We start from the raw sequence: 24323 nt of genomic DNA, 5'->3' as shown, positions 1-24323 counted from the left end.
ATAGAATCATAGAATTGTAGAGTTGGAAGGGACCCTGAGGATCATCCAGTCCACCCTCCTGTCCCATATGGGGATTCGAACCTGCAACCTTGGAGTTATCAGCACCATGCTCTAACCAATAGAACGATGGCTTCAATGGAATCTTAGGCAGGCCTTAATCCCAGAGTATGGAACTGGCCCTGACTAGTGGGCAAAAGGGTTACTTCCCCGACCCTTTGTGGGTGGAGCTCGATAGGTGGGTGGAGCCTCCCACCTATCAATCACCTGACACCACAATGACGTCAAGTGACCCTTTCCTCCTCTTTCATATTGCTGTCTTGCCCAGTGCTTTGCATAGGGCGTTGCAGGCACCTATTTTCCCCTGCCCCAAACCTGATGTAGTATAGGTGGGTTTGGCATGGCTGAAATGGCCTTTTGTGGGGCCAAGTGGGGACGCTTGATGGGACTAGCCAGGCCCACAGACCAGAGATATCTCAACTCCAGCTTTAGCCCAAAGGGAGGTGAAGGATTGTCAAGGTTGGGAAAAGCTGCTCTGGAATAGACCCTGAAATCCTCTGGTGTTTCCAGGGGCTCTTCAGCAGGCAGCTTGGTGTGAAAATGATACCCTTGACGAAGAATGGTTTGCAGGTCTTTCCAGCTTGTGAGGAGACTGTCATGTAAATACGTGATCTGTTTTCTTCCTCCTCTTCTTCCTCAAATGAAGATGGCAGAGTTTTCTCATGGGGGCAGAACACTCACGGCCAGCTTGGTCTTGGTAAAGAAGTCACATACCAGGCTGGGCCGCAGCAAATTTCTGCTCTTGACGGCATCCCGTTGGCTCAAGTGGCTGCTGGCGGGTCACAGAGTTTTGCCCTGTCCCTTTCCGGAGTTGTGTACGGATGGGGAAAGAACAACGCACACCAGCTGGGATTGAGTCAGGCCGACCCCAGAGGTAAGCATGGTCTTTAAAATCATGTTTACTTGATGACCAGCTCTTGGTTGCTTCCACTTGCCGGTTGTGTAATGATTGCCCAAGGAAGCGAGGACTATTGAGGTGGAAAACTAAGTGGAAGTGGTTTTGATGATTCCACAACATCCTTCAGAGCATAAACAAGTTAGGGTGCTTCAAGATGGTTGTGGAATAGGTGCTCCTCATGCATGCAAGGCTCCCCTTTCTCCAGTGTCCACACAATGGTGTTGGCATCACAAGATAAGCCATAGTTTTCCTCAATTAATCTAGATTCTCCCAATTCTGGTTGAGAGAACCTGTTAGCAACAACTCCCTTGTGATATTAAGCCCCTATACGGAAGCATCCTTTAAAATTAGTGTTCAGACCACTTCACCAGACCTTTAAATATGACATCTGTCCTATATAGTTACGTCTTTGTTTGAGGCCCTGTTTTTTCACTTAAAAAACAAAACAAAAGCATATTAAGTTTTTAAAATAAAAAGACTTCCAAAATTTGCTGTTCTGGCTCTGATCTAGCCTAAAGTGGTGATGGTTCCCTTGATAGGAAGTGAATTTGAAATCTGACCAGAAAGTAGCATAATGACATTTAAAAAAAAATATTGGACATAACAATGCATTTCATTATGATAAGCAAATATGCCTCTCCAACAGAGCAAATCTTCAAACCGCACTCAATAGCTGCTCTGAGGAAACTTGATGTGATTTACGTCAGCTGTGGAGATGAACATACTGCTGTGCTCACTCAGGTTGGTACAGCCCAAACCTTTTGATGTTGACTAGCACCAGATTGTGCCTGAAAGTGAGGGAACAGCCCTTACCTAGAGATACCTGGGGTTGACTCTTAAACCTTCTGCATGCTGTACTTCTGAGCTATAGTCCCTTCATAGCAGATAATTTACAAAAGCAGTGTGTGGGGTTGCAAGAGGAATGAGAAATTTGAACCGTCTTATTTTCTTGGAACTGGAAACATGCAATAGGCATTATTAACAAGCGTGATAATAGTTTAATGCTAGAACTCTGCTTTGCCAAAAACTCTCAATAGAATGGCAGTGTATTCACATTTGGAGATGACAGCGCTGGACAACTCGGGCATAGTTCTTCAGCCCTAAAGACTGGCCCCGAAAAACTTGACTCAGTTGAGGGTCCAGTTTCTCATCTGGTGTGTGGAAGGTATGTACCATAGCTTTACTCATATGTAAATTTGGTCTTACAGAGGACACGGGGGGTGCTGTGGTCTATACCACTGAGCCTAGGGCTTGCTGATCAGAAGGTCAGCAGTTCGAATCCCTGCGATGGGGTGAGCTCCCGTTGCTCAGTCCCAGCTCCTGCCAACCTAGCAGTTCGAAAGCACGCCAAAAAGTGCAAGTAGATAAATAGGTACCACTCTGGCGGGAAGGTAAATGGCATTTCCGTGTGCTGCTCTGGTTTCGGTGTCCTGTTGCGCCAGAAGCGGCTTAGTCACGGTGACCACATGACCCGGAAAAACTGTCTGCGGACAAACACTGGTTCCCTCGGCCTGTAAAGCAAGATGAGTGCTACAACCCCAGAGTCATCTGCAACTGGACTTAACTGTCAGGGGTCCTTTACCTTTACCTTTTTTAACGTTGGTCTTGGTCCTGACATCATGCAATACCTGCTTGCTGTCTATTGACACTTCTGCTGTGTCTGCATATGTTTCAGGAAGTGGGGCAAGCTAGTAGACTGCCATGAGGGTGTCGGAGCTGGTGAACACAGCTCATTTCCTGCTTACACCGATTCACCCTACAGAATTTCATCTGGATGGGGGTGTTTTGTGAAAGTGAAGTGGCACATCAGCGAAATTGTAAAGCACAGATCATGGGGAATCTGTGTCTCTGCAGATGCTGTTAGACTACAGTTCTCGTCATTGCTGACCATTAACATGCTGGCTAACCAGCTCTGGAGGGCTACGGGTTCCCCATCCCTGCTGTAATGGGACATGGAAATCCTGGCAAGCAAAAAACCACACTTGTCAAAATCCATTGGTATGATGGAAAACGAGCAAGGTCCCAACTAAAGAAGAATGGCAACTTAAGCTGATGGAATATGCACAGCTTGCAGACTTGTAGAATAAGAGAACATATGTTTAGAGAAGACTGGAAAATGTTTATTGAATATATGAGGGGAAATTATGTACTCTTGAAAACGTTGGCAGCATTAAGATAAATTCAACAGGGTAAATAAGTTTTGATAGACGTAAAATGAAATACTGAATGGTTTAGTTTATGTAAAATATGCAGGGATTTATGGTATGCATAATGAACCATGGAAAGAGAAGAAGGGGATGTTTAAATGAGTATTCTGAATTGTAAAACAGAAAATTATATCCATTGCTATGAGCTGACATAGCATTTTACAATTACCTTTCTGTACACTTTATTTTTACGTACACTGCTTAGAAATGCTAATCTGAGCGGGACATGAATGTCTTAAATAATACAAAGGGTCATTTAACTGATACAACAGAAACAAGAGCTTCACTATTGGACCTCAAGTCATGTTCTGTAAGGTGCATCACAGATTAAACTTACACTTTTCTCCCCTCAAACAGCTATCACACTGTTTGTATCTCTGCTTCTGGGCAACTGATATCTTTTGGACGTGGACCCCAGCAGCAGCACAATGGAAGCGGACCGTCTTCTAGCAAAAGCGACGGGAGACGATGTTTTAACATCAGTGCTCTGGTTTCTCCTAATGGTACATCTTTTCTCTTTCAAAAATTAAATTAATTGATCCACCTGCGTTTCTGAAAATTGTACAAAAGACTTGTACACCATAGAAAATAAAAACAGCAACAATGTTTGGAAAAGTAACTGGCTCTGTGAAGACTACGAACATACTCTTCATTATTATAATGTATGTTTAATACTGAATCTACTGTGGTTGTATCCTGTATCAGGGATGTGGAATCTGTGTGCTTGTGGATGTCGTTGGACTCCATTTCCCATCAGCCCCAGCCAGCCTGGCCAATTGGCAGGGAGCTGTAGTCCAGCAGTATCTGCAGGGCCCTGGGTTCCCAATCCCTTTCTTTCTGACCCAGGAGCCACCTACCCACAGAACTGTCTTCCCCAGATTCAAACTCAGTTTATTGGTCGTCCACCGCTGCATTAAGGTACTGACTCAGGGCTTGCACAGCTTCTCCTGATTAAATAGTCTTCTATGGACACCCCAAAATGGTTCCTGTAGAATTTGCTTTGATGATCCCAGGAGAAGAGGGAAGGGAAAGTACCAGGAAAAGAAGCCCAGTTAACATGGGTTGAGCACTTAGGGATGATCCGCTTTCATGTTCATTGCAGAATTGCTGGGTGTCCGAGTAAAACGGATTTTTGCTGGCCCATACGTCACCTTTGCCACAGTGCTTCGGACGCAGGTAGATGGCTCACCTTTTCTGTATATTCTGTTGACTTTGGGGTGTTTTCTAAAGGATGGGGGCACAGCCATAAATAGCTTGTTCATGTCGGCTTTCAACAAGCCTTCTCAACGGAGGTTTTTTATCCCAGTGGATATCTGCATTGGATCCGATTTGATTTTATGTATGTACAGTAGAACCTTGGTTTTCGAGTGTCTTGGAAGCCGAATGATTTGGAACCCGAATGCCGAAAACCTGGAAGTTGACTGCTTCCGTTTGTGAACGCGCCTCAGAACGGCTTCTGAGGCGCATTCCTCCATTTTCTCCCATCAAAATTGCTGTCCGCCTATTGTGCCTTGGTTGTCGAACGTTTCAGAAGTCAAACGATCTTCTGGAATGGATTACGTTCGACAACTGAGTTTCCACTGTACTGTTGTTCTCTTGAGCTCTCTTTCTGTGTGTGTTTTGAGTTTTTAAATATATTTATAGAGCTGTTTATATATGTTTTTATTCTATTGCAAAGCACTTCAAGATGGCTTATAGGAAGCAATGCATAGAAAAATAAAATAATGCAGCAGCATACTTCTAGCTTTGGCAAACTGCTAATAATAACTTTAGTAATAACTAAAGATAATGAGGCTGAAACTCTTGAGTTCAAACCACATCTTGGGCCTCAACTCACTACATTGTGGCTTGCCTAAGGTGTTCAGCCTTTTCCTCTTTCTCTGCTTCTACATTCCTCTCCCTGACCCCAGGTGCAGTATGGGAAGAATAATTCTGAGCTTCCTAACCAGGCTGTTTATAAGGATTGCTGAGATAATTCTATCTGGAGTATATTGAAACCTATAGATACACTTGCACATTCTGCATGACATTTTGTGAATTGTCCCAGTATTCAGCTGTAACCGTGAACTGTAGCTGTAGCTATTTCTTAACTATAGATAAGTTTTCACCAGCTGATTTTTTAAACCAGGCTTCCTCAAACTCGGCCTTCCAGATGTTTTGAGACTACAATTCCCATCATCCCTGACCACTGGTCCTGCTAGCTAGGGATCATGGGAGTTGTAGGCCAAAAACATCTGGAGGGCCAAGTTTGAGGAAGCCTGTTTTAAACTATTTGGACCAAATTTGAGTGGCCCGTACCTCATCCCAAACCTGTGCACCGCTTCCGGACTAAACATCAGGAAGAACTTTCTGATGGTGGGAGCTGTTCAACAGTGGAACAGACTCCCTCAGAAGGGGGGGGGACTATCCTTCATTGGGGGGTTATGGGCAGAGGTTGAAGGGCCATCTGCCTTGTTGAGATTCCTGCGTTGCAGGGGGTTGCTCTAAATGACTCTTGTGGTGGTGGGGGGGGGTGTCCCTTCCAACTCTACAATTCTGTGATGATGATCTCTGTCCTTGGTGGCTTTCTGTTATCAATGATTAGCCATGTGACACCGAGGGATACTCTTTGACATGACATCTTGTATTGTATGTGGCGTGTTTTTGTTTCAAAGGATTCTGTGTATGCAAATACACCCACCTCTATGGAAACCTTGCCAAAGATTAGCCTGATGGACAGGGCACTGATGGAGAAGTGGTTGTTGGCAACAGCGGAAAGTGTGACACGGCAGACGGCCAAAAGGTTGCAGTCTATATTTTCTTTTCCTTTAACAGGAGGAAAAACAGAGCATAACGCTTCAATCCTGTTTTTATCAGGCTTTACAACTAAAACATCATAGGAGAGCCACTGTAGACAGTTCTGTTCTCTGTCAATATGGCACTCTTAATTCTATTATTGCCATGATCCTTCCCAAAATGCTGGACAGATTTACAATTTATTGCACAAGCCTAATAATAATAATAATAATAATAATTTTATTATTCATACCCTGCCCATCTGGCTGGGGCTCCCCGGCCAATTTCAAAGAGGGTTCTTTAGTAAACCAGTTGCCATGTTTACTGCTGGTCTGTGGTTCCCCAACTTTCCCCATCATGGACCACTTGAAGATTGCTGAGGGTCTCAGGAGACTACTTAAATATTTTTCTGCCTGTTGTCTCAGTGCACCGTGCTCAATGCTGTCTTATTTTTTATTTCTTACAGCAATTATATCTTGTTGCATTAGAACTTGGAATGCCATAGGCTGTGAATCAGTAAGATACAATACAGAAAGTAAAAGAAGCAATTAAAAATGCAATTAAAAATCAATGTGAATATATATAATGCAATGGAATCCACATGAATCCACAGACACACCTGAATGACACTCATGGACCCCTGGTGGTCTGTAGTCCACAGTTTGGGAACCCCTGCTGCAGACAATTAATTTTATGATGAGTCTTGCTTGGGTGTTGGCAACTGGATGTTCCATTGCTTCTGTTTATGACAGCAGTCCTGTGGCCCTCCAAATGTTTCTAGACTACAACTCCCATCAAAACCAACCATTGACCATGATGTTTGAGACTAATGTAATTTGGGAGGCCAACAACCTATGGAGAACTGCAGGTTCCCCATCCCAGACTTAAGCTCTATTTAGAATGCAATCCTAAACATACTTCCTGGGACCTGCTTCCAAAAACATAGGATTAATATGTTAATATGGAACTCTTCATAATCCAAAAGTATTAACATTGCAATTACTAGGGCTCCTGTAAGCTGGATTTTAAACTATTTCTAAATGATCCACCGGTACCCCCAGACAGAGTGCTTACATCAATATGAAATCCAACACACCTGTAACCAGGCTGACTTGTTGCTGGTTTTTAAAATTGGTTTTCTTCTCCTTTTTCTGCAGAGAAATTGAAGCAATATTTTCTTCCTCTCCTTGTTTAGCAGCAAGTTTTCTGAAACCACGGTAAGTAGCCTTCACTGCATGGGATGAAACATGCAGAAGACGCCCGGAAGTTTTGTTAGGAAATTATTTTGATTTTCTTATATAGTCATACCTCGGGTTAGAGATGCTTCGGATTGCGCATTTTCGGGTTGTGCACCATGCTGAACCCGGAAGTGCCAGAACAGGTTACTTCCGGGTTTTGGTGCATGTGCAGAAGCACTAAATTGTGCTTTGCGCATGCACAGAATCTCAACCCGTGCGTGCACAGATGCGGTGCTGCGGGTTGCGAACGCTGCGGGTTGCGAACGTGCCTCTCACACGGATCACGTTCACAACCCGAGCATCCACTGTACAGTGGTACCTCGGGTTAAGAACTTAATTCATTCTGGAGGTCCGTTCTTAACCTGAAACTGTTCTTTGCTGGAGGTACCACTTTAGCTAATGGGGCCTCGCACTGCCACCGCGCGATTTCTGTTCTCACCCTGAAGCAAAGTTCTTAACCCGAGGTACTATTTCTGGGTTAGTGGAGTCTGTAACTGGAAGCATCTGTAACCCGAGGTACCACTGTATAAGGTGTCAAAATGGTAACTTTACCCCCAGATCTGCCATGGAGACTGGCTGCTGCGTAGCAGTGGATCTTCAAAAAGCGAGAGAAATGCTTGAGGAACTTGCTACAAGGGACTGGATTGCTGGCAGGGTAAGGGAGGAAAGACCCCTTTTTCCTAGTGTCAACATTTGGGTGTGAGTGGTCCTCCCCCCCCCCCAGTGGCGAGACTGGTTCCCATGGAGACTTGTAGGGCAGAAGGTGAAGAGGCCGACAGTATGTGGAGACAGAGCCAACCGTTTCAAAGTTTGTCTCCATCCTTCTTCTCCCTCTTTGAGTTCTATAAGGAGCAACACTGGGACCGAGGAGCAACTGACTGGCAGTGCCACCCCTTAGACTGATTTTCCTTAGGCTTGTAATCTCTGATGGATTTCAAAGAGCATGTGCACAATGGGTGATAACATGCGCTCTGTTCTGGATGCAAGCGCCTTTTTTGGGGAGGGGGTGCTGTTCATATGATATCACCCCCCTGTCCCTCTTGTCAGTCTAAAGCAGCTGGAACGGTTATGATCCAGTTTGTGCTGAGAATGCACTTCTCAATGGCTTGCTGCATACGTGTGTACACTGAGAGTGTTTTCTCAGGTCTACTGACATTGCAGTGCAGTGACTTAGTTGCCTCTAAGTCTAATCTAATCAACCTCTAATCAACGCAACAGTTTCAAACCCCCCTCATTCGAAAGAGAGAGAGTATTAAAAATACCACGTAAGGACTCGGCTACATTGGTAAAGAAACAGCAATTTGAATGCACTATAAACATGCAACACCAGATGGTGCTGGAGAGCAGGAAATTTCAAAATGTGGTTTTCCGTAGAGATTTTTTTCCTTTTGTTATAACAAGCTAATTTCTGACTTACTTATAGTGTGTGCCCTGCCCCGTGTCTAGATCCACCTTAAGTGAGGGGAAGAGAGATCACCGTTGCACACTAGTTTGAAAACATGCCCGCCTCTGTGTACAGACATCAAGGATGTTAGTACACAACGGTGTGTACAATTACAAAGAGCTACGTGCAAAAGTGCCGTGTGCATTACAATTGTACACAGCCTTGGCTTCTGTTGGGTTGTTTTGCTGCTGCCCTTTGAACTGTCTAGCCCTACAGATGTCGGAGCCAATAGGAAGGCCTTAGCAGTGTGCTCCGATTCCTACATTAACTTTACAAAAGTAAAGCTAAAAAGAAGCTAACTGTAAGGGGGTAGGAGCGGGTGTTTGCAATCCATACCCAGTTAAACACACTGCTTTTCTTTCTTTTTTGCAAAATCGGTTGTAGATCTTTTCTTCTTTGCTGGACAACCTGATTCCTGCCCTTCCACTGAATTCTCCTCACCAGGAGGCTATCTCCAGCTTCCTCCTGCTGCCCGAGTGCTGTGCAGCGCTGGAAGCCCCGAAGATGCAGCATTTGGCTATTCCCTTTGCAAAGGCTGTCAATGGCCTGAGCAAACGCTCTTTGGATATTCTAGGTAATTGGAGGGTTGGTTTCCTCTCCCCCCCCCCCCCGTCACATGAAACCGCAGTTTAGTGTGATATCAGTATGTGGTCACGATGTGAGCCTGGATTTCCAAAATGTGACGTCCCATAGGTTTGGAACAGGCTAGAGGTAAAAATAGGCTCCCAGGAAGTCCTTAGTGCAGCAGTTCTTCTTGCTTAGGTAGTGTCAGGATACTGCCATCGGAACAGGGTAGGGAAGCAGAGGGGCAGTTGGGTTACAGGGAACCTCCGAAAATCTTGCGAAGCAGTTCCTCTTCCTGTGGTGAGGAAAGCCATACCTCCAGCGGGGAAGAGGGAAAGGGGCCAGAGGATGCTGCTCTGGGAGCCTCAGCACTGCTCCTGGCCAAGCCAGCCAGGAGGGAAGCACGCCCCTTCCGTCACCCATCTTGCGCAGAGGTGTAAAATGCAAAGAAGGAAGGAAAAGGCTGGGGGTGACGAAGCTCTTATGCTGGGGGAAGACCTGGAAATGACCACTCCTGGATTCCCCTAGCGACTGAGGCAGACATGACCTTGTGGCTCTGCACTGTAAATAGTTTTGCACCAAAATAAAACCTGTGAAAGACAGGTCGGAGTCCTGACTGGTTACTCACGAGCAACCACCATTGCCATCTGACAGGTAGATATGACAACTGTTGGAAGTATGCTCACGAAAGGCTAGATTCTTGAAGGGACTCAAACCTAAGCAGTTCTTTTCGCGGGGTATGCATGCGTCCTAAGAAGTAACATATATTTGAAGCCCCTGCAATTAGCAATTCTGCAAAGAAATTTTGAACTCTTGTGACCTGTCTAAATCTTGCAGATTTGCTCAGGGTACATTTGCTCCCATTTATCAGCTTAACTCTATTTTGCAAGTCATCCTTGGTTTGCTTGCCATGGGGCGGTTCAGATAGTTTTGCTGAGAGCTGAACTCCCGTGTCCAGCTGCTGCAAGTCTTGCTTGGCCAACTCCTAGCTTCTGAGATTTTGGTTGGCGTTGCTGCCTGCACAATGCCACTCGTTAAAAACTTGCAGTGTCTTTACAATCAAAGCGCTGATTCCCAGGAACCATGAATCTGTCTTCTCTCGGGCTTCCATAGAATGATAGCAAACACAGTCCTGCCTGTCTTGGAAGCCAAGTTGACATCGTTCCACTGTCCTTGCACAGAACTTGGTGTGGATAATGGAATTCTATAAGATTAGTGCTTTATTTGAGGAATGGAGATGGGAGTTTCTAGGTTCATAACGGTCGGAAGTGAAACTTGCACGTGAGTTGGTGTGCCTGATGAAATGGGGTCAGCTTCAGTTTTGAGGCAAAATGCCCTCGAGGAGACCCCAGTGTTGCCCCACCCCCAAAGATTTCTAGATATTTTGATGAGAAGCAGAATGCTAAGTGTGGTGCAGTGATTAGTGTGTCAGTCTTGGACCTGGGAGGCCAGAGTTCAAATGCCCACTCAGACATGAAGCTCACTAGGTGACCTTGGGCCTGTCGGCATGCAGAGGGCCGGGAGGCCAGCTGGTTAGCCCCGGCTGGGCCGTCTCCTTCCAGCCATCCCACTGCGAAGACCATCACCTCTGCTCCGATGTAAATCAGCGACCCGGGCTTCTGAGCCAGGGCACACTATCAGCAGATCAAACTGCTCACACAGAATACGTGAGGCTTGTGGAAGCATACTACAACTACAGATTTATTAAGCATAAATCAGGACAAAGAAACATGTCGTGGCTCTCTCATGTCATCTCCCAGTACGTTTCCAAGCACAATTCAAAGTGTTGGTGCTGACCTTTAAAGCCCTAAACGGCCTCGGTCCTGTATACCTGAAGGAGTGTCTCCACCCCCATCGTTCAGCCCAGACACTGGGATCCAGTGCCGAGGGCCTTCTGGCGGTTCCCTCACTGCGAGAAGTGAGGTTACAGGGAACCAGGCAGAGGGTCTTCTCGGTAGTGGCACCTGCCCTGTGGAATGCCCTCCCATCAGATGTGAAGGAAATAAGCACCTATCTTCTCTTTAAAAGACATCTGAAGGCAGCCCTGTTTAGGGAAGTTTTTAATATTTAATGCTGTATTGTTTTTAACACTTGATTGGAAGCTGCCCAGAGTGGCTGGGGAAACTCAGCCAGATGGGCGGGGTATAAATAATAAATTATTATTATTATTATCTCAGAGAGAACAGCAAAAGCAAAAACTATACACACAACGGAAGTTCCCAGCATACTGTGCTGGAATGTGAACAGATATGTGACACGTAACAATCCCATGTCTGTTCCTTAAGGTGGAATGGAAATGTCGACAGGGCCTGCACTGCCTCTCAGCCTAACCAACCTCAGGTAATCTGATGCACTTTAAATAAGAAGTTTGTTGCAGCAGGACAACAAGCAGAAGAAAACAGGACTGCTTGTGTGGGGAAATATTCCTATCTGAATAGTGAGCTGTGGGGAAGTAGAATAAGATTTGCATGTTCTTTTTCTTCTTTCAGAAAAATGTTGGTCCTTTTTGCCAGCCTCGCATTTAGACCGAATAGTTCAGATGCTAAAGAAAGTGGTGCTCTCTCAGCTGCCCTGTTACTCATACTACCCTGCCTGCCAGGTGTTGTTACCTCTCCTGGAAGTCCTGAAAAAGCTTTACAAGGTAGGCAACATCTTGTAAATGTGGGCTGATGATCTGGTAGCTATCGTATTTTTCGCTCTATAGGATGCACTTTTCCCCCTCCAAAAATTAAGGGGAAATGTGTGTGTGTCCTATGGAGCGAATGCAGGCTCCTTGGTTTCAGGGATAGCAACGCGAAGCCTCCAGAGCGAGGAGGGAGCGCTTGGGTTCCTTTTGCTGAAGCCGGGAGAGCAAGACTCTCTTGTCTTCAGCAGAGAGGGAGAGCTGCGCAGCGCCCCCTCAGCCAAGCGGGAGGAGAAATGGAAGGGGCACCTTATTCTCCCCCTCTAAAACAAGGTGTGTCCTATGGTCGGGTGCATCCTATTGAGCAAAAAATATGGTATTTCTAGGTGTAAAATCATATGGACCTCAACCTTCTTCTGCTTGTCCTTCAAGGTCAACAAGAGGGCTAACTGCAAGCTGCCGCTAAGCAACTTCTACATTGATGAAATCCGTCAAATAATTAATCCCTTTGCAGATTTGGCAAGGTGGCATGCATGGGTGGAAGCCATGGTAAGTATGATTGCTTTGTGTCAAAAAGCTAAGAAATGCCAAGCTCGTGTATCTTGCACAAATTTGATAAGGGTGAGAGAAATGCTTCTGCATATCTTAAATGAGAGCATGTGCTCAGTCCTGTGTTTCTTGTTGAAGATCGTAGGTAGCAGGACTTGGGACAAGATTTCTGCATGTCTTTCAGAGAGGCTGCCAGTCAGAATATATTATGGTAGATTTAGATAGCCAGTGTGGTACCCCTTCAACTTCTATGTGCCCTGGCCAGCATAGTCAATAGGCTGCACTAACCTCTGACTAAGAGGAACCCAAACTGACTCATCCTTTCTCCAGTTTAAGACAGTTCTTGGAATGCAGTAGTTTGGTTTAGTAAAGTTCGCTGAATTAGTTCAAAACTGTTTGAACTACACCCAAAAGTAGTTCCCCTAGTTGCCGGATAAACCTAATGTGAATTTATTTCATTTTGGGTTAGAACGTTGAATTATTTCTAGTTCACCTTCAAATGCAATCGCTTACATGTGTTTTTTGCTCTTAAAATCTTGGGGTCTAAGCTTAAAGATCCCTGGGAAAACTAAACAATTCTCATTCCAGTCTGCATGTTTTGATGTTTTATTAGTCTGAACTTTATTTTACATAGCAGTATATGTGAAATTACATATACAGCAGCTTGTCACATTCTGAGGATCCTTTGGATGAATTGAACTGAACGTGAGCTGAACTAGTTGGTTTTGTAAAGGGCAGAACACAAACTGAAGTTGGCTCCTATTTAGATTTTTGTCCCTTATTCAAAGTGAACTTTCCAAAGTGAAGAAGTTACCTTGTTTGAGTTAGCTGTTCACACGTTAATAAACAGCATCCATTGTGGAAGGGTAGCCATTTTGTATGAGCAAAATCAACGTTTGAATCACACAGGGATGAAAGCATTTGAGAATTGTGGTAATGGCTGCCATATGGCAAACGACACCATCTTTATTCTTGCCACAGAAAAGTGTATGTGAAAGAGTCAAAGTTGGGTGGAGACCAAAGGCTGCTGGAAAAGGGAGTATGTTTGTTTGTATGAACCCATTCTTTTAAACAACATTCTTTCTTTGCAAGAAATTGGGCAAAGAGGACAACTGTCCCATCTCTTTGTGCTGCTTTCCTTTTGTCTACAATCCGCTGACGAAGATGGAAATATTTCATTACGAGTCTTATAACCTGCAAGAGGTAAGGGTGATACCTAAATGATTGTTAACCCAGCCTTGCTGTTCTACTATTTCTTGTGAGATGAAAGGCTACGGTGAATTTGGTTCTTATTTTCCCACTCTTCTTAGTGTGCAGGAGTCTCTGCATGCAGAGACGGGTGCATAATGGAGGAGCAGAATTGTGTTTGCTCTTCCAGGCCATTAGCTATGTGGAAGTGACTCTTGCATAGGACAGGGATGGGGAACCGTGTCCGAGGGAGGGCAGTATATAAATTTAATAAATAAAAAAATGTATGTTTGTCTCTTCCCTCATCCCTCCAGCTCATCATTTAACCGTTTTGTGCAGTCGCAACTGGATTTTTAAAAATATAACCTCCCACTCTTCTCTCTCATTGGAATTATTTCTCATTATGCCTTTCATTCCTTCAGGGCCTCCTGCCTGCCTTGAGTTCCTTTCCCCATTAGTATACTTAGCAATTTGTTATGTACTGAAGTTCTCACCCTAGGCCAGCAGGGGGATACTGTAGATAGTTATGCAAATAAGGGATTGAAAGTGACGTTCAGTGATTGGATAGTTTTAGAAAATTGTTACAGTTATGTTGTACTGGAGCTCTATATAAGCAGGCTGACTGAACCCTTCAGTTCAGTTCTGTTCTGGCCTCTGAATAAACAAGAGCTGTTTGAAGAATCGGTATGTCATCTGATATGTTCACCCACAACTTAACACAATGAATGCCTACCTAGCGTCTCTGAAGCACTTATTAAATATGTGCCGCTTTCCGCAGATTGTAAAGGCCAATGCTTGTGATACATTGCTACGCAATCGGCTCCTGAGAAAAGGCGAACTCCCTAAACTGCCTGTCTTCCCTTTGAGGGTACGACGCAAGAACCTCGTGGAAGATACGTTGCGCAAACTGAGTCAAGTAGAGGACATTAGCCTGAAAATGCAACTCTTGGTAAGCTGTATAAGGCCTGCTAAAGTACTGCATAGTCATGTTGTTCAGGGCTAAACTCTGGAACTAGGTGAAACGACCTCAGTGACTAGGTCTGGATTGAGTCAACTGGGGATATTCCGATAAGGAAAGACAATCTCAATAGCATGTTACTCAGCTCTGGACAAATTTGAAGCACATTCTTTGGTGAGGTTTGTTTGTTTTGTTTGCTTTTTTTTTTTACATGTGTGACGTCATTTTCCTGGGTGCTGCCTATTTCCATTTCCACCACTCTGGGCAGCTTTTAACAGAATATTAAAATACAATAGTCAATTAAACATTAAAAGTTTCCCTAAAGAGGGCTGCCTTCAGATGTCTTCTAAAAGTCTGGTAGTTGTTGTTCTCTTTGACATCTGGTGGGAGGGCGTTCCACAGAGTGGGTGCCACTACCGAGAAGGCCCTCTGTCTGGTTCCCTGTAACATGGCTTCTCGCAGCGAGGGAACCACCAGAAGGCCCTCGGAGGTGGACCTCAGTGTCCAGGCAGAACGATGGGGGTGCGGACACTCCTTCAGGTATACTGGACCGTGGCCGTTTAGGGCTTTAAAGGTCAGCATCAACACTTTGAATTGTGCTCAGAAATGTACTGGGAGCCAATGTAGGTCTTTCAAGACCGGTGTTATGTGGTCTCGGCGGCCGGTCCCAGTCACCAGTCTAGCTGCCGCATGCTGGATTAGTTGCAGCTTCTGGGTCACCTTCAAAGGTAGCCCCACATAGAACGCATTGCAGTAGTCCAAGCGAGAGATAACCAGAGCATGCACCACTCGCAAGACAGTGCGCGGGCAGGTAGGGTCTCAACCTGCATACCAGATGGAGCTGGTAAACAGCTGCCCTGGACACAGAATTGACCTGCACCTCCATGGACAGCTGTGAGTCCAGAATGACTCCCAGGCTGCACACCTGGTCCTTCAGGGGCACAGTTACCCCATTCAGGACCAGGGAGCCTCCACACCTGCCCACCTCCTGTCCCCCAAAAACAGTGCTTCTGTCTTGTCAGGATTCAACCTCAATCTGTTTCCTACAGCCCCAAATATATACCATCTTATATCTCTCCCATGTACAGACTCCTGAACAGGGCCTCAAAAAAAGGGGCCCCTAACAATTAAAGATTGGGTGGCCTAGTAAATGAGCTTTTCCTATTTTCTGTTCTCTCCTTTTGTGAGGTTAATATGGTTGGTTTTTATTTTTGGCTTGTAGATTGAATTTGAAGGCGAGATGCCTGGTCACGAAACCGGAGGGGTCTTGTTTGAGTTCTTTTCCTATGTGTTTGAGGAGATGGTGCAGCCAGACTATGGGATGTTTATGTGCTGTGAGCAAAACTCCCCCATATGGTTTCCTTCTAGGGTAAGTATTTCAGACAGAGGACCTGGTCCAAACAAACATCTAGGTCAGACGTAGGTGACACCCCCCCGACCCCTTTTTTAAGCCAGTGGGCACATTCCCTTCTGATGTCCACATGCCACAGGTGTGTGGGGCCAGAAGTGAAAGTAGACATAACCCAAATGAAATTTTTATTGCTTTTCTACAGTAGGGCTGTGTACATACAGTGGTACATTGGCTCTCAAATGGCTTAGTTGCTGAACAAATCAGAACACAAACGCTGCAAACCCGGAAGTAAGTGTTCTGGTTTGTGAACATTTTTTGGAAGCTGAACGTCCGACGCGGCTTCCGCTTGAGTGCAGGAAGCTCCTGCAGCCAATCGGAAGCCGCGCCTTGGGTTTCGAACCATTTCAGGAGTCGAACGGACTCCCGGAATGGATTAAGTTCAAGGTACCACTGTCCTATTCCTCTGAAGCATACTCAAAACACATTCTTTCCCTCAAAGAATTCTGGGCACTGTAGTTTGCCCTCACAGAGTTCCAGTGCCCAACAACCCTTAACAAACTACAGTGCCCAGAATTCTTTGAGGGAAAGAATGTGCTTTAAAAGTATGGTGTGTAGTCAGCCCCAAGCTACACTCACATCCCCCTCTGTATCCCCCCATACAGAAAACAAGAGTTCTAGGACACATTCCAGCCAGGTAAAAAAAACACTCCCAGGATGTTGTTCTGCCGCTGGCCTTGGTTTGTCCATAACAGACCAGTTTCCTTCTTAAGGTGCATCTGCCTTAGAACATCCAACCCATTTCTGTGATCTTGTGTCCTTGCAGCCCTCGGTGGAGAAGAATAAATATCTTTTCTTTGGGATCCTCCTTGGGCTCTCCATGTTCAACAGAGTCACTGCCTACGTGCCTTTCCCGCTTGCTGCCTTTAAAAAACTGCTGGGCAAGAAACCTACCCTTGATGATCTGAAGGAGCTAAGCCCTGTCTTAGGGAGGTAAGTGACTTGAATTCTTCCCACCTTTTCCCGTAGTTTCCAGTTTCTTGTTTTGCTTGGTAGGACCAGGCTAAGTCTCCTAACTCTAGGATATTCTATCCATTTAAACTTACAAAGGCCGTGTCACATTCAGCCCCAAGATTCAGCCTCCACAAGTAAAGGGAACCTCAGTACTGTGAGATGATTTTAGGCAAGAGTAAGGAAGTTCTGGCAGCCTAGATGTTGCTACATGGCAGGCCCTGACCATTGGACGTGCTGACCACCAGGAGTTTTGGGAGTCTAGCAAAATCTGTAGGGATGCCCTCACCCCTGATTTGAAACAAAATGATGCAAGACATGGAAGTCACCAATCAGATCTTCTCATATTTGTCTTGTTTTGGTTCCCTGCCCCCACTGAGTTCTTACAGTACCTTGGGAAACAGTTTAGGTAGGAGGAAACTGTGTGTGGAAAGGGTTAAATCCATCGCCCCACTTGGAGGCACTGCTGCAATCAAAACAGGGCTTTCCTCCCCACCTAAACCTGGCATCAGGCTGTTAGAAACCACATAAGCCACTTAGTTGTCTAACAGGTGCTCAGTTGAGCATCTTGCCTATAGACAATAACTTGCTGCTTCAAAGGAAGGGTTTTCAGGAACAATTGTACTAGGGCCTCCTAGGAAGATTGGGACCGCACCATTTCAGTAAGGAATTTACCACCTCCTGGAGCCAGACAGCCATCTCTTCCCTGCCAGATGCAATGAGCCCAGGAGCAATGATAGATTGATTGACATGTGCTTGATGAGGTATGTCCAAACACATGGACATACACTTGGGGCCGTAAACTGAGAATCAAAGAAGAAAATAAGACCAGATGGATGGGGAATTTCTGAAACAACAGTGGGATATTAGCTCTGCCCAAGGCATGATGGAGAACAGCAATAACCAGGAAAAGATAGACATAATGTTTTACAAGGACAGGAAGAAACATCACAGACAGAATAATTGCCACACACAGGAAGAACAAGGATATAGTTTGAGTGCCTCACCTGTAGTTTTATAAATCATTTAATGTGTCAGTATGAATGGAAGTTGTTAATACTGCAATTGTTGTATAAGGGATTGTTATTGTGACCGGAGTGTAATTGAAATTAATAAGATTTTGGAACGCAGAAATAAAGTAAATGATCAAGCCATCAATTCTAGCACACAGGGTACCACTAAACTATATAATTTGGTATCTGAATGATTGGTACAGTATTAGTAATTGTATTATAATTTGGCATTGTTATAATGAGTCTATTATTGGATTATTGTAATTGAAAGCTAATAAAAATGATTATAAAAAGAAAGAAAATAAGACCAGATGGGTTGGCCTTTCCCACTCTTTTAACTGTTTGAGTAAGGCTTCTAAATATATGCTGTAGACATTTTAGGGGTAAAAATATATCCATTTCTATTTCCTTTTGTTTTGTTAACAAGGAGTTTGCAGGCAGTTCTTGATTATAAGCATGATGACTTCGAAACAAGCCATGAACTGACTTACAGTGTGAGTACCTCAAAAAAAAAAATTCTGTTCTTGTTACATGGTCGCTGTGTCTCTTTCACCTGATAATGTCTAGGAATCACTTGTCTTTAAGTTAACAGCAAGCAAGCAACTCCTGAAATGTGCTTTGTCTCATTGGCTAATTTTCTTCTTCTTCACCCTTCTCCATTATGGTAAATTCTGGAGTGCTTCTTCCTGCAAGTGACGGTGGCTCTTTTAACATTTGAGAATGTGGCTAAAATATGATATAAAAGCAACAGTCACACTCATTTAAAAAAATCAAATGGTCCTCCCTAGAAATATAGCTGTTTCAACAGAAATACAGTGGTACCTCGGGTTAAGAACTTAATTCGTTCTAGAGGTCCGTTCTTAACCCGAAACTGTTCTTAACCTGAGGTACCACGTTAGTTAATGGGGCCTCCCGCTGCCACTGAGCGATTTCTCTTCTCATCCTGAAGCAAAGTTCTTAACCCAAGGTACTATTTCTGGGTTAGCGGAGTCTGTAACCTGAAGCGTCTGTAACCTGAAGTGTCTGTAACCCGAGGTACCACTGTATAGCTATTTCAACAGGCGTGCTGCTTGTACCCGGTCCGTGAACCCCTAAAATGACTTTTAATGACTGCATCGTTAGCCAAAAGCTGTTCATAGAATTCCCTGTAACTTAAAGGTATTGTATGAAGCTTATCAAGTGTTAAGTGACAAAATTACAGTGTGTGTGTGTGTGACTTTGTTTTCAGTACCTTTCCTTAAACATATATTTCTAGATATCTTGGGACAACGTGGATGTCGACTTAATTCCAAACGGCAGTTCGGTCGCTGTGAACAATTCAAGCAAGTATGTGATGATGCCTGAGGATATTGGCAGGAAATGTGTCAGGGCGGGTCTGAGGGCGATTGGCGGGTGAGGGATGGGACCACAGCTGGAATTTGTTTATTTTGTTAGGACTTTTAAAGACACTATTGTGTTTTAGATTCATAAAACTTCAAAATGACATGATTTTATTAGTGAGGGCTTTTTTTTAAACCTTTTGACCGTGAACTACTTTGAAGAGGACCTTTGAAAAGCAGCATGCAGGTTGGACTGTTATGTTGGTGACATCTTACCGTATTTTTCGCTCCTTAAGATGCACCTGACCATAAGACGCACCTAGTTTTTAGAGGGGGGAAACAAGAAAAAAAATATTCTGAATCTCAGAAGCCAGAACAGCAAGAGGGATCGCTGCGCAGTGAAAGCAGCAATCCCTCTTGCTGTTCTGGCTTCTGGAATAGCTGCTCAGCCTGCATTCGCTCCATAAGACGCACACACATTTCCCCTTACTTTTTAGGAGGGAAAAAGTGAGTCTTATACAGCAAAAAATACGGTACATTTCAGATTTTCAGTTCGCCCTATCCCCAAGGGCTCCATGTGTGGATAACAACAGTTGTTCGTCGATATCTGCAAGGGTTCCTTTCCCCAAAAATCCAAGTCAAATAAGTGGAATATAGAAAAGGAAAGCAGTAGCTAGGCTAAAGGAAGAGACACAAGTGTTTCAATCTGCAGTTAAAATAGCCCTAACCATTTTGAATTGCATCCCCTGGTCTGCTGCCATCTTGATCAAGACATTGTTTCATTATGGTGTCTCCCCGGCCATTCAAATCTTCTGGGCCACTGGTGCATTTTACATCACGGTATATCCTAGTAGGCCCAGAACATTAATTTGACCGGACACAGGTTAGAGCTCAACGTCGAGCCTACCAAGTGGCGATAGCTTCTTCACCGCCTCTATTGCATCTGCAGAAAATAGTAGCAGGAGACTCTTTCAGGTGGTTCGCAATTTAACGGAACCACCTTTACCACCAGGGCATTGTAAAGACCCCAAGATCTCCTGCAACGATTTTGCAAAGTTTTTTGCAGATAAAATCACTCATATTCGGAAGGAGCTAGACACCACTGTGGGAGCAGGGCCAGGGCGGGAAAGTGCTAGAGCTCTGTCTGGTCAAGTTGCATGGAATCAATTTCAATCCGTTACCCCCGAGGATGTGGACAGGCTGCTTGGACGCGTGAAAGCAACCACCTGTCTCCTTGATCCTTGCCCATCCTGGCTAATAAAAGCAAGCCGGGAAGGGCTGGGTGATGGGCTCTGCGGGGTGGTGAATGCTTCCCTCTGTGAGGGAACATTCCCAGATCCGCTGAAAGAGGCGGTCATTAAACCGCTTCTTAAAAAACCATCTTTAGACCCGGCCAGTATGGCCAACTATCGCCCAGTCTCAAATCTTCCATTCTTGGGCAAGGTGATTGAGCGCGTGGTTGCTGAACAACTCCAGGCATGCCTGGAGGATGCGGACCATTTGGATCCCTTCCAATCGGGATTCAGGCCTCACCATGGGACTGAAACTGCCTTGGTCGCGCTGGTTGATGATCTCCGGCGAGCTAGGGACAAAGGTGAGAGTTGTTTCCTGGTTCTGCTGGATCTCTCAGCGGCCTTTGATACAATTGACCATAACATCCTTCTGGACCGTCTAGAGGGGCTGGGAGCTGGGGGCACTGTTATACAGTGGTTTCGCTCCTTCCTCCTGGGCCGTGTTCAGAAAGTGGTGGTGGGGGATGAGTGTTCAGACCCCTGGGCCCTCACTTGTGGGCTGCCTCAGGGTTCCGTCCTCTCCCCCATGCTTTTTAACATCTATATGAAGCCGCTGGGAGAGATCATCAGGGGATTTGGACTGGGTGTCCATCAATATGCAGATGATACCCAGCTCTACCTCTCTTTCAAATCAGAACCAGTGAAGGCGGTGAAGGTCCTGTGTGAGTGCCTGGAGGCGGTTGGAGGATGGATGGCGGCTAATGGATTGAAGTTGAATCCTGACAAGACAGAAGTATTGTTTTTGGGAGACAGGGGGCGGGCTGGTGTGGAGGACTCCCTGGTCCTGAATAGGGTAACTGTGCCCCTGAAGGACCAGGTGCGCAGCCTGGGAGTCATTTTGGACTCACAGCTGTCCATGGAGGCACAGGTCAATTCTGTATCCAGGGCAGCTGTCTACCAACTCCACCTGGTACGCAGGCTGAGACCCTACCTGCCTGCGGACTGTCTCGCCAGAGTGGTGCATGCTCTGGTTATCTCCCGCTTGGACTACTGCAATGCACTCTACGTGGGGCTACCTTTGAAGGTGACCCGGAAACTACAATTAATCCAGAATGCGGCAGCTAGACTGGTGACTGGGGGCGGCCGCCGAGACCACATAACACCGGTCTTGAAAGACCTACATTGGCTCCCAGTACGTTTCCGAGCACAAGTCAAAGTGCTCGTGTTGACCTTTAAAGCCCTAAACGGCCTCGGCCCAGTATAACTGAAGGAGCGTCTCCACCCCCATCGTTCTGCCCGGACGCTGAGGTCCAGCGCCGAGGGCCTTCTGGCGGTTCCCTCATTGCGAGAAGCAAAGCTACAGGGAACCAGGCAGAGGGCCTTCTCGGTAGTGGCGCCCGCCCTGTGGAACGCCCTCCCATCAGATGTCAAAGCGATAAATAACTACCTGACATTTAGAAGGCATCTTAAGGCAGCCCTGTTCAGGGAAGCTTTTAATCTGTGATATTTTACTGTATTTTTTGTTTCTATGGAAGCCGCCCAGAGTGGCTGGGGAAACCCAGCCAGATGGGCGGGGTACAAATAATAAATTATTATTATTATTATTATTATTATTATTATTAGGAGTCCCTAATATCTCTGTTAATGATCCTGGCAAAGGAACTTGTACATTGCTATTAAGTGAACATATGCAAACATAGTATGATTATTCATACTATGCTGGATTTGGACCAGGAAGACCTAGATTCAAATCAGAGTTTGCCTGTAGATGGGTCTGCGGCCTCCTGGTGGCTGCTAAAGTTTCTATCTATCTATCTATCTATCTATCTATCTATCTATCTATCTACCTATCTAGGCAGTCAAATTACCTGCCCACTTATTAAATGTTTTACCCTCATTTCTTCAAGGAAGGAGTTTGTCAACAAGTATGTGGATTACGTCTTCAACAAATCAGTGGAGGGAATTTTCCAAGAGTTCAAGAGAGGGTTTTACAAAGTCCTCGATGAACGGATGGTTGCCTTCTTTGAGCCTCAGGAACTGATGGATGTGGCGATTGGGAACGCAAATTATGACTGGGAGTTATATGAGAAGGTTGGTGGAGAGGGGTGGAGCGTGTGGAACTACTTGCTAGGCCATCATTATATTGGGTTTATTTTATTTTTTTCAAGCTTCACTTATTCATCTTTCTCTTTGTCTGATTTCATTTTCCTTCCCCTTTTCTGTGAAGAACACTATATACTGGGGGATATACAGTGAAACACACCCTACCATAAGGATGTTCTGGAAGGTTTTCCACGAACTCACTTTGGCGGACAAAAAAGGCTTTCTGTGTAAGTATCCCATTCGCAAGGCCCAACCTTCAAGCGGTCATTGATTGAAAGCCCCTCTTTTTCTGGAAATGAACTGGTGTGAGCCTGTCTTTCAAGCAGTGCGCTTGAAATCCTGCACTGAAACCTCAAATGATTCTCTTAATTTGTATATAGAAACAGCATTGATATTTTCTTTCATAATGCAATGACCCCTGGGCCAGCAGGGGCCACCCTGGGCCAGCAGGGGGATACTGTAAATAGTTTTCACTCAGGTCCACATATGCAAATAAGGGATTGAAAGTGACGTTCAGTGATTGGATAGTTACAGAAAGTTGTTACAGTTGCGTTGTAGTGGAGCTCTATATAAGCAGGCTGGCTGAACCCTTCAGTTCAGTTCTGTTCTGTTCTGTGAATAAACAAGAGCTGTTTGAAGAATCGCTGTGTCGTCTGATATGTTCACCCACAACTTAACACTTTTGATCAAAACTGTACTGGGGAGGAAAGACAACTTGCAAAGCTAGATTGTAGCATTAAAAGATGTTTGGAATGGTCTGAATATTTTCTATTTGTGCCCTTGCATTGTCTAATCCTCCTCCTTGTCGATTTAGTGTTTGTTTTAGGAAGTGACCGGGTCCCTGTGGTAGGAATGGACTCCTTGAAGCTAACAATCCACTCGCATAAGTCACTTTCAGAAGAACATATGCCTGAGGCCCAGATCTGCTTTCACCTCCTTCTTTTGCCACCTTATTCAACCACAGGAAAACTGAAGGAGAAACTTCTCCAGGCTATTGAGAACAATCGTGGCTTTGGCAAGGAACTCTAATACAGGGACTTGCAAGATGTGTAGCTTTTGTCTTCAAACGAAGGGAAGTTCGTCTTATCAGGCAGTCTGCTCACTGGCCTTTTAACTGGCCTTTGGTCAGTTGATTGACTGATTTCTCTCTCCCCACACCCACAATTTAAGAAAAAATATTTTAGACCTTAGTATAGCCTGCTTTTATGTGTAATCACGTCCACCGTGGCCTCATTACTCCAGGGCTAATTCATCCACCCAGTTATTTCCTAAATTGTTATTTTCCTGTAGTTTTCCTATTATCCCACTTTCAAGGTGCATTTTAATGATTACTTTTAAAGGTACCATTGCAACAACAGCACGGACATTTTAATGTGTGAACAGACAGGCTGGTGCCTCACTCCATTTGGAGATGCAGAATGTTATCTTTTATTGTTCTTATTTATTTATATGTACCAAAATGTAAGTGAGAACACAGAATAGATTCAAATCAGCACACATTATTCTGGAAAGAGTACTAAAAGCAAAGTATATTGGAATTATAGACTTTCAGGCAAAACAGACTGTTCTAAACTGTGTGTTTAATATTTTACGGTAAAAACCCTGCTAAATAAATTCTTAGCTGCTTATTGTCTCCTTTCTTTCCAAAGTGTCACTGTCTTAACTTGACCCATATGCAGCTAGTTCTATTGAAGCAATCCTCAAAGGATCATATGGGAATTTCTGTTTACAAGACAATTGAGGAACAGTTGAGGGAGCTTGGGTATGTTTAGCCTGGTAAAGAGGAGACTGAGGGG

The 24323-nt window shown here is 44.9% G+C and overlaps 1 protein-coding gene across 1 annotated transcript in view; it reads left to right on the top strand.

Annotated features, from left to right (window-relative positions):
- The window catches only part of LOC308485211 (putative E3 ubiquitin-protein ligase HERC6), a 28543-nt gene extending 4378 nt beyond the window's left edge, over positions 1-24165 (top strand). The window contains exons 4-23 of the mRNA XM_081020724.1: positions 704-931; positions 1602-1696; positions 1993-2120; positions 3520-3665; positions 4265-4338; positions 5817-5944; positions 7095-7154; positions 7734-7830; positions 9004-9193; positions 11673-11824; positions 12239-12355; positions 13448-13558; positions 14322-14492; positions 15724-15870; positions 16676-16842; positions 18301-18367; positions 19129-19199; positions 22332-22515; positions 22652-22754; positions 23342-24165. Coding sequence (XP_080876850.1) covers positions 704-931; positions 1602-1696; positions 1993-2120; positions 3520-3665; positions 4265-4338; positions 5817-5944; positions 7095-7154; positions 7734-7830; positions 9004-9193; positions 11673-11824; positions 12239-12355; positions 13448-13558; positions 14322-14492; positions 15724-15870; positions 16676-16842; positions 18301-18367; positions 19129-19199; positions 22332-22515; positions 22652-22754; positions 23342-23556 — 2651 coding nt within the window. The 3' untranslated portion in view covers positions 23557-24165. The remainder of the gene's footprint in view (positions 1-703; positions 932-1601; positions 1697-1992; positions 2121-3519; positions 3666-4264; positions 4339-5816; positions 5945-7094; positions 7155-7733; positions 7831-9003; positions 9194-11672; positions 11825-12238; positions 12356-13447; positions 13559-14321; positions 14493-15723; positions 15871-16675; positions 16843-18300; positions 18368-19128; positions 19200-22331; positions 22516-22651; positions 22755-23341) is intronic.
- Positions 24166-24323: the final 158 nt, after the last annotated feature.

Source organism: Podarcis pityusensis, assembly GCF_964106645.2.
Source record: "Podarcis pityusensis genome assembly, chromosome: 9".
In the NCBI taxonomy this organism is placed as follows: domain Eukaryota; kingdom Metazoa; phylum Chordata; class Lepidosauria; order Squamata; family Lacertidae; genus Podarcis; species Podarcis pityusensis.
This window is presented reverse-complemented; position numbering and strand designations above follow the sequence as displayed.